This window comes from Belonocnema kinseyi, chromosome 8 (genome assembly GCF_010883055.1).
Source record: "Belonocnema kinseyi isolate 2016_QV_RU_SX_M_011 chromosome 8, B_treatae_v1, whole genome shotgun sequence".
Taxonomy (NCBI): Eukaryota; Metazoa; Arthropoda; class Insecta; order Hymenoptera; family Cynipidae; genus Belonocnema; species Belonocnema kinseyi.
In genome coordinates, this window is record NC_046664.1 from 10,446,835 (window position 1) to 10,457,495 (window position 10,661).

Below are 10,661 nucleotides of genomic sequence, written 5' to 3' on the forward strand. Positions count from 1 at the left end.
AAAAATAAGCATTAAACACCATTCACTCTTCGCCCACTGGAAGCACAGAATATTATTACTATTTTATAGTATTTTTCACTTAGCAGCCATTCTATAATGTTACTGGCACAAAAAAAATGACGTTTACTTCTCAGTTCACATGTCTCACTTCATTATTAATTAAACACTTATTATTTTTAATTACTATATAACATAACCTATATTGTTTTGACACTTGTATCCGTTTGAAGTTTCGAACGCAATCATGGAAACTATTATAAACTTGATCCGCAGATGTACGGACTTGACCGAATGGCCAATCCGAATGAAACCTTGAAGGCGCGAAATATGAAAATACCCCTGTATAATGGCTTCTCCTCTGCTATTGTGCAACTCGGGTAGCATTCAACTTGCCGTGTATGTAAGCCCCAGCGTGTCAACCCTGTGTATATATATATATGGCGGTTTTTTTCATTAAATACAGTACTAACGATAAAAATGTACAAATATAATTTATCATGTTATTGAGAAAATAAAATTTTACTTCACAAATAAATGGTCGAAAAAAAATCAAATCAAAATAAAAAAGCACATGATTTCATATTGCCATACATGTGAATTATCATAATCGAAAGATAAATTGTAGAAGCATTAACAATCTTATATACTTTTAAATTAAAATTCGGAATGTTATATACATCGATTAGTAATTGTCAAAATTAGGATGAACCGTCACGTCACATTCATTATCAGGAAGACGTTGGCAAGTGGGAGTAGGTGGAACTTCACATTTGCATTTGACGCATACAGAACTGTAACCTGTAGCCTGATTAAGTTCGTCTCCAATTCGCATTACGATGTTACCGAATTTACAAATATCTGTAAAAAATAGAGCGATATTAAATAGTTTCCTTATTAGATATTTTTAAAATCGAATTTTTAGGGTTCCGTATCCCCCAGGAGGGGAAATGAGTAGAGGGGAAGCAGGGAAAGTGAGAGTAAATGAGAGGCAGAAAATAGAGGAGAAATGAGAGGTGGGAAGTAGGGGAATTGTGAGTGGGGAAGTAGTACAAGTGAGGGGAAATTAGAGAAAGGGAGTAGGGGAAATAATTGGAAGTGGGGGGTTGAAAGCCAAAGGCTAAAAGGGTAGTGTGCGTGAGTAAGGGTGGGGAAATGAAGACTGGGGAAGTAAAGAGAGGGGGACGTAGCGGTGGAAGAAGTAAGGTGCATCGGGGAACCTGCGAAAACGTAGGAGAAGTAAGTGAGAAAAAGTAAGACAGGAAGAGGTTTTAATGACTTAATTAACGTCTGAAAAAGCTAAGAAACGTAATAAAAAGTAGTATTTCAAATGGAAAATAAAAAAATAAATAAACTACGAAATTAAATTAATTTATAAAGCTCAATTTTTTCGTCGATCAATAAATTGCCATCGCAAACTGAAAATTGATACTTACCAGATTCACCTTCACTGTTCTCAGTACTCGGAATTAGGGTATCATTATTGTTTTCTGAAACAATTATATATTTAATTAATATCATTGAAAGGGAACAATAGTACTTTAAAATTATAATTCCAGACTTCACACTCTTTCCCCTATTTCCCCTCTGCAACCCTTTTTTAAAATAGTTCCTCTTTTTCCTCTGTTTTCAAGAAACTGTCCCTTTTCCTCTATTTTATCTTTTTTTTCTCTATTCTAACTAACTTATATAGCCCAATAATAAACTCCAACTATACTTGATTAGAATTACTATTCTTTTTGATTGAAAAGTCTATTATTATTTTTTTTGTTCCAGAACTCATTTTGTTTGGTTAAAAATTCTACTAGTTGGTAAAAAGTTCCATTATTTATTTCAAAAAATAACTAATTCATAGAAAAATAAGGTTTTTGTAGAAAATTCATAATTTCGGATAAAAAATTTTACTGTAGTATAACAAAGTCGAGTTTCTGCCTTCAAAATTCAACTATTTGGTTGAAAATGATTCTTTCTAGTTAAAAATGTACCTTTTTTGTTGATAAATTAACTATTTTCTGAAAATTCCCTTTTTTCTTAAATTTACCTCTATGGTGGAAAATTTAATCTTATTCTATAAAAATTCATTTATTTATCTTGAAAATTTAAGTTTTTTCTTGAATATTCGTCTTTAGAGAAAGAAAATTAATTTTTTGGTAGAAATTTAATCACATATTTTGTTTAAAATTCCACGTTTTAGTTAAAGTCATCTTCTTTTGTTAAAAATTCAACTTCTTCACATGACATTCATGTTTTTGCCTTGAAATTTAAACTATTGGGTTGGATATTAATCCCCCGGGTGAAAAATTCATTTTTTTGTTTGTTAAAAACTTATGTTTTTTAGTTGTAAATTTATTTTTTTGGTTAAATTTTATCTCATTTCTTAAACATTTTTTTTAATTCTCCTCTTTGGTGGAAAATTTAGCTATTTTACTGAAAACCCGTCTTTTTCTAAAAAATTATTCTTCTAAGTTCATTCTGGTGGCAAATTCATCTTTTTAGTTGACAATTAACCTTTTTAAATTCACTTTTATAGTTAAAAATTAAGCTATTTTGCTTAAAACTCGTTTTTTGACAGGGAATTATTATTTTTAATTGAAAATTAATATATTAGGTTAATAATGTAAATATTCGATTAAAAATGCATTTAGTTGTTGAAAAGTCTACTTTTTTGTTGAATATTCATCTTTTCAGATAGAAAATAATTCTTTTTTGGTAAGAAAGTCATCTTTCTTGATTGCAAATAATTTTTTTGTTGAAAACTCAACTTTCGGGATTAGAATTTTCAAAATTCAATTATTTTGTTGAACATTTAATTATTTTGTTAAAAATTCGACAATTTTGTTAAAATAATAATTTTTTGTCTGAAATGCAACTGCTTTGATAATAATTTGTCTACTTGGATTGGAAATTCATCTTTTATGGTAGAAAATTATATTTATCTTTATCGTTTAATCTTTTTTGTTTAAAAATTCGTCCATTTGATTGAAAACTCATCTTTGCAGGTTATAAATTCAACAATTTTGATATAAATCTTTTTTTATTTGAAATTCAACTGCTCTTTTAAAAACGTGATTATTTTGTAGAAAATTAAATGATTTCGTTAAAGCCACCTTATGGCAAAATTTTTTTTAATTGACTTTTTTTCTTGAAATAGCATAATAGAACGGTTTGAAACTTTTGAAATTTAAAGAGTTTGATATTAAATTCATTATAGTCCCAACAAGATTTCTATTTAAAAGAATTTTCCCCTATTATTCCCCTAGTTTGGTGAAAAATCATTCTATTTTCCCTGATTTGAGAAATTTTTAAGCTGGGAAGTCTTTAATTATAAAAAAAAATACTTACGACATCTCCATGAGACGCTGCAGCTAGTTTCGGGAGATTGTTCATAATAATAAACTGGTGCACATTTTTCTCTGATCTCAGACGCGTGTCTCAATTCAGTACCACAATAACTCTTGGTCTTCGATGGAACGTAGCAATATGGTTCTGCATTTTCTCCTGCAAAGAGAAAAAATAATTTTTTAAACTTTTTTAGTATAAAGATTGTTATTTTTAAAACTGAATATAATATTTCACCTTCATATCCTGGCATGCAAACGCATTTTTTATTTGGTTCCCCTTTAGCTTCAAACTCTTCACCTTCTTTGTACGTTTTGCCATCAACAGTACAGGTTACTTTTTCTCTGTCAGCTAAAATATTTGTTTAATTAATTGCACTTAAGGACTAGTGATAATTTATAAGCGGAATAATACGTTTTTATCAATAATTATTGTATTGCTATCGTCTTTTAGAAAGTTTAATGAGGAAACAATTAAAATGTTTATATACAATTCTATGATAAATCGGAAGAGGAATAATTAATTATAATTATACTTAATTATACTTACGACACACTTCTGTTGCACAGCATTGTTTACCATAATGAACCATTGAACAACCAGGTCTTGGTCTCTGGAAGCAATCAACGACTGCGCATATGAAATGAGCACTGTTGCAAAAATTAAATTACTTTATTAAAATTATTCATTAAGGAACATAAAAATTATGTTACTTTTATAGGAATAAGAAATTTAGGGTGTCCATGAACTGGGGATAACGGGAAATAGCCGGGAATTAAAATAAAATCCGTAAAAGGATAAAATCCGAAAAATCTGGAAGTTACAAGGAATATAAATTTAAACCTAGAATAATATTTTATGTTTTGGGAAATGTTAAATTTGGAGGTATTCAACTGGATAAGAAAAATGTTTTTAGTTTTATGTGAACATTTTAAATCATTTTTTATTTTTTAAATCAATTTTAGGAGAATATTTCAAAAGATTTGTGAAAATTTCAAAAATTTTCAAAAAAGAATTTAAAGATTTTAAGGCAATTTACCTAATTATATAAAATTTAGAAATAAATGTAGGAAAATTACTAAACACTTGAAAATAGTGTTTACAAGATTTAGAAATTTTTGCGAATTTTTTCTTAATTTTTAGAAAAAATCGAATTCAGAAAGGTATTTACAGGTCTTAGAAGTTTTTCAAAGATTCAAGAATAATTTTTAATTTTTAAATATTTCAATCAATTTAAAACAAAATGACAATTTTTGAAGATGCCGAAAAAATTTGAAGCTTTATAAGAATTTTGAAAGGTATTAAGAAACCAAGAAATTATTCCTGAGATTACTTGGGATATTATAAATGATTTTTTATTTTGAAAAATCAATCTTAAGAGACTTTTTAAAAACATTTCAAGAAATTTCCAAAACTATCGAAAAAAGAATGCGGAAGATTTTAAAGTAATTTTTTTTTGATTAGGCAGAACTTAAACAGAAATAGGAAAAATATCAAACATTTTATAAAGATTTTTAGAAGATTTAAATATTTATGCGAAATTTTTGTTTATGTTCGGAAAAACTGTAATCTTTTTAAAAGATATTTAAAAGGTTTAGAAGTTTCTAAAAGATTTAAAAATTACTTAAACTATATGAATATTTCCAAAATTTTTCAACAAAATATAAGTTTTTAAAGATTTCCAAACAAAATTTCGAAGCTTTTTAAGATTTTTCAAAGGTATTATGAAAATAAAAAAAAGTTTCTAATGCTCATGTGTACATTTTAAAGCATTTTAAAAGATTTCCAAAAATTGCAGAAAACAATCCGTAAGACATGAAGGCAATTTTTTACCTATGTTGAATTCTCAAATAAACTGAGAAAAATGCAAACATTTCAAAAGAATATTTAGGAGATTTAGAAATTTACGCGATTTTTTTGTTTATTTCAGGAAAAAATCGAATCATTTTAAAAGATATTTAGAAGGTTTGGAGGCGTTAAAAGATTGTATATTTTTTTTTAATTTAAACATTTTTAACAAAATGTAAGTTTTCGAGGATTTCGAAGAAAAAAATCAATAATTTTTAAGGGTATTAATAGAACGAAAAACTATTTTTAAGATTCCTGGAAAATTGTAAACAATTTTTTTTTAATTAATTGTAAGAGAATGTTTAAAGAAATTCCAAATATTTTACAAAATTGTCAAACAGAATCCGAAAGAATTTAAGACAATTTTTCTAATTGTGCAGAATTAAAAGAAAATAGAAAAAACAGCAATCATGTTTAAAGATACTTAGAAGAAGTAGAAATTTATGCGAAATTTCAAAAAATTTCGATCAAAATTTAATGTTTTAAAGGTTTTAATGAAAAAAAGTCGAAAAATTTTAAGAATTTTGAAAGAATAAACAAAAAACTTTTTTCAAGATTCTTGGAAAATTTATCAATAATTTTTTATATTAAAAGAACTTGTATAGAAATTTATATAAAAGATTTTAAAGGCAAATGTTTCAATCTTACAAGATTACAAAGTTTTAGAACAAATACGAGAGTTTAAACAATATTTAGGAGTGTTAAAAAGATTTAAAAAGAATTTAAATCGTGTAAAGATTTCAGAATCTTTTAAAAATTACAAAATATTTTGTTGTGTTTACAATTCAAAATTTAATCATTATATCATCAGAATCATTAATTTTTTTTAGTTTCTACTAAGTCTTAATTAATGTTCTAATATCTTATAGGTAGGAAAGGTGGATGTTTCAGGAGAGTTGAAGGGTAGAAACTCTTTTTTTTGTGTCTTTGGATAACAAATCAAACCATTTAAGGCTTCGAAGTTAGTTATTTAAAATAATTTTTGGTATATTTTTTTTCATACATCAAATCATCAAATGGAAATATTTTAAGACATCCAATTTTATGTGTTGGAGTTGGGAAATGTTTCAGAATATATTTTCAGTTACAGTGAAACCCTTCAATAGCCCTCCCTTCTATAGCCCTTCCGAGAATTGACGCCGCACCACAGTTAGGTGTAACAGGAGCTGCGCAGGGTGCGCGTGGTCTGCGGTTATCACTCAGGTGAGCGCTCAGGCATGAACAAACAAAAGCGGAGCGGGCTATAATAAGTTAGTTCCTGCCCACCGTCAGCTCCAAAATCGGGGCTATAGAAGAGTTTCACTGTATTTTATTACCCTAGGTCCTTTATTTATTTTAATTTATTACCGTAGGGGTAAGAAGCGAGGGTGTACCGAAAGGGCAAGGGAAATGAAACATTTTTGAGCGTCTTTGCATATCATATGGAATCATTTCAAGGCATAACATTTCATGTTCATCCTTTACATGAACTTTGGAGGATCCTGGACATTTTCCTGGACACGAATCTTCACAGGAACCTGTACACATAATCATGACGGTTCCTCCACAGAAAATGAAGAAACAAAACTGGACATGATCCTGCAAGCGAAACTGTATGCAAGCTAACCTCTGAATAATCCTGTACAGTTTTTTTTACAGAGTGATTTTAGAAGCAAGTTCATGTACAGGAACTTGCTCCGGATCATATACCGGAACCTGCATAGGAACCCGCAAATATGATCCTGACTGCTCCTGTACAAAAATTTGACGAAGGAAACTGTATATGATCCTGCAAAGAAATCTGTGTGCTACCTAGTCTTTGAATTATCCTATACAGGTATCTTCACAGATGAATTTGAGGCGTTGGTTCCTGAACAGAAACTTGTTCAGGGTCCTAAACATGAACCACTATAAGAATCCTTACAGGTAACCTTGACCGTTCCTGTACAGGATTTTGGCGAAGGTAACTGTACATAATCCTGCAAATAAACCTGTGTGCAAGATAAACTTTGAATGATCCTGTACAGGTTCCTTCATAGAGCAGTTTGAAATCCGGATTCACATTTAAGAACTTGTTCAGAACTGTATACATGAACCTGTATAGGAAGCATGATCCTACACATGAACCTGTAGAGGATCTAATCCGCGCCTCAATTTACTTCGCAATGGAACCTGTGCAGGTACTTATACTCAACCATTCAAATGTTCCTTTACAGGTTCCATTACAGGATCAAGTACAGTTTTCTTCGCCAAATTCCTACACAGGTACCGCCAAGTTTGATTCCATAAAATGTCGAGCGGGAGGTTTGACGCTGAGCCCGGTGGACAAAATACTATGATAATCCCAAGAACGTCCTTGGGACGTTCCTAGGACGTCCTATGCCAGGCCAATCAACGTCTCTAAGACGTCCAATATCCTAAAAATAATCTAAAGACGTCTCAAAGACATGGACGTTCTCGGGACATCTTTTGTACTGACATTAGACATTAAACGGCTGAACTCGGTAGGCGGTTTTCTGCAGTTTTCTTCTCTCCTGACCAAACTTCTAGGCAAATTTGAGGACTTCTAATAAAGTCGGGATTTAAATGGGCTGGCCTAATAAGATAATAATAATAGTAGACACCCTGGCAATACTTGTTTACGAGCTATGTTAATTTGCTTACTTTCCGTTGTATCCTTCGGCGCAAAAACATCCAATATCACAAGCAAGAGCATCTTCGTCTTTCAGTTTCTCTCCCATCTCATAAACATTATCATTTAAGTAGCATTTTTTAGGAGATCTACTTTCAAGATGCGAGCAATCGTACTTCACAGCGCAACAGTCTTCTGGATTTTTGTAAATCGGTTTGCAACGTACATCCTCGTAGTATTTTAATGGTCCCGGGCATTTAGTTTTATCGCATTCTTTAAAAAAACATTAGTAAAAGCTAAGGAATGATAAATAATGAACTTTTTTCAAATCCTTTCCGAATCTTCTAAGCCTATCTAAGCCTATATTATGCTTGATAAAAGCTTATTATTTTTCATTTCTTATTTGATTGATTCCAAAGGTACGTTTTTGTAAATGTTATTTGGATTAGCTAATATCATCTAAATCGAGTTGAAACTTAACATTTCTTTTCGCAATTAGCCATAGAAAACAAAACAAAAATATTTTTTCATTATCATCCCCATAAGTTTGTTCGATAGAGTCCCAAAAAATTCCGTAAGTCAAAAAATGGGTTTTGATAGTTTTTCACGGTAAGTTTTTTTTTTGCAATTTTTCTAATGCAGATTATTTCTAATACATAAAATACTACTCTATACTAATAACAAGATTCTTATACATATATTAGATTCTTACATATAATCTATTTATTTATTTTTCCGAATTTTTTAACTACTTGTCTATTTTACACTTAAAGTGACTTAATAATTAATAGAATTTATCGAAAATAATTGTCTGAACAAATTATTATTACTGTATATTAATGTATATTAATGCCAGATATTTGCGGGGTTTTTTGGAAAATTTTTACTTTTCGTCTTCTTTTCACTTAGTGAGATAATAATTAATGCTAACAAGTTGCTGAAACACTTGACGTTTGGAGATCAGGAAATCTCACATTTTTTAACTGAACTAGTATTTTTTCGCAAAAAAAACACTCTGAAGCATAAAATTGACCAAATTCTATCATTATTGAAATATTTTGAACTACTCATTGCATTTGAAGTTTCAAAAAATATCAGAAGGTTAATTTTTGAAAATATAAATTCGGTGAAAGATACTGTGAAATGAAAAAATTATGTTTTATTCTAAGAACTTGTTAGAACATACGAAAATTTACACACAAAAAGGAACTGTATTTTCTATATTAAAATTTAATCATTAAACAATTTTGAAAAAATTATACATATTACGTTGCCCTATGTTATAAAATAACGTTTGAAAACTTCTATTAGCACGCGAAGAAGTATTTAAAAAATACATATTTTGCATTTTTTTTTAAACAATACATTTCAGTTCCCTCCTCTTAAATCTTGCAAGAAATGAACGAATAAATGTAGAGAAAAATAATAAACAACTTAATAAGGCTATTATTGGTTATATTCTTACACCTTTTCTTTAAATGCATTTTATAACACTACTTAAAATAAAACTAAAAAAAAGATTTTAAAAACGTATATTTATTTCTAATTTAAGTGCAACATATTTAAATTCAACATTAATTAAAAGAAAGAGATTCTCCACTAGAGCCTGATAGGATACCCAACAGGAATGTTAGATAAAGTATTGCATTTTTCTTGCAATGTTTATAGAATTTAAATGAACTCACCTTTCTCAGCGAGAGAAGACACAATAAAAATTAAACACAAACATATCTCAAAAAGAAAACCCATTTTACTGCGTTTAACCATTGTTGGCACAATTGTTAGACAGCATATGCGGAATATTCTTAGGTGTCAAGAAAATAAGCTTTATATAAAGCCTCTACAAAAAATATTTTGAAGGAGGGGAATCATAATAGTGGGAGACAGTTGTTTATTTTTCAACACATTATCAATGTTGACTTACGTAAATGTGAATAAGATGGAATCTAGGAAATAAGTTAGTTTTGATAGCTCTGCAATTGTCAAGATTAGTGTAAAAACTGTCGTTGAACTATAACACACCGTATCAATCTGACTTCTACTCTCTAAATCATACATTATATTATTCATCTTCGAGGATTATATCATTTCAAGTTCACGAAAAATAATAGTTTGCAGAAATTTCCTTGTGTTAAGAAATATTTATTTCAAGAAACTGACTGCATCATTTGTTTCAGAGATGGAATTAATTTTCCTGTCGCACAGCCTCAAGGACAGAATACAAATTCTACTTTCCGATAAGAGATAAGCCAGATGCGCTTGTGTTCTATAGTTATGTAGTTTAAAAAAATTAGTTCGTAAATGGTCGGCAAAAGCGAATATTATTTTTTCAGAAAGGAAGAGCTACTTCTTAACACAAATAATTTATTAACATCAAAGATAATTTTAAAAAAGCAATCTTTGTGAAGAAAAATAAAAGTTATGAATTTATTTGGTTTAATTATTTTTCAGAGTTTTGAAGTATAAAATACCAGTGTGGCAAGTTATGGAAATTAAACAAATTACAGGTTACGTGAAAATAATCACCTTTTCCGCTATTGTAAAAAGGTAAAATAATTTTTATCCATTTTAAAGACGATAATTTATTCATTTCATTTTATTATAAAATACAATAGAAAGGGAGAAAAAATAAACTTTCTATAAATACGAAAATGTATGTGTGAGTAGCGTATATAGTTTCTTTCTTCTATTGAGTGATCTAAATACATATTAAAATTAATTATCAACTCTCCCCTAATAATTTAAAAGAACTTCTCAAATTAGGGTTTCGGAATCGGCGCGAGAATCGATTCTCGATTCTTCGATTCTCAAAAAAAGTGTCGATTCTGAGAATCGAAGAATCGACACTAAGAATCGATTTAGACTC

The 10,661-nt window shown here is 29.2% G+C and overlaps 1 protein-coding gene across 1 annotated transcript; it reads right to left on the reverse strand.

Annotated features, from left to right (window-relative positions):
- Positions 1–463: 463 nt before the first annotated feature.
- On the reverse strand, positions 464–9,615 carry LOC117178837 (kielin/chordin-like protein). The gene is made up of 7 exons (XM_033370337.1): positions 9,481–9,615; positions 7,828–8,068; positions 3,886–3,986; positions 3,574–3,687; positions 3,340–3,495; positions 1,434–1,487; positions 464–858 (listed from the first exon to the last, which is right to left on the reverse strand). The coding sequence occupies exons 1-7, from the start codon at positions 9,560–9,562 to the stop codon at positions 683–685; spliced, it is 924 nt and encodes a 307-aa protein (XP_033226228.1). The 5' UTR covers positions 9,563–9,615; the 3' UTR covers positions 464–682.
- Positions 9,616–10,661: the final 1,046 nt, after the last annotated feature.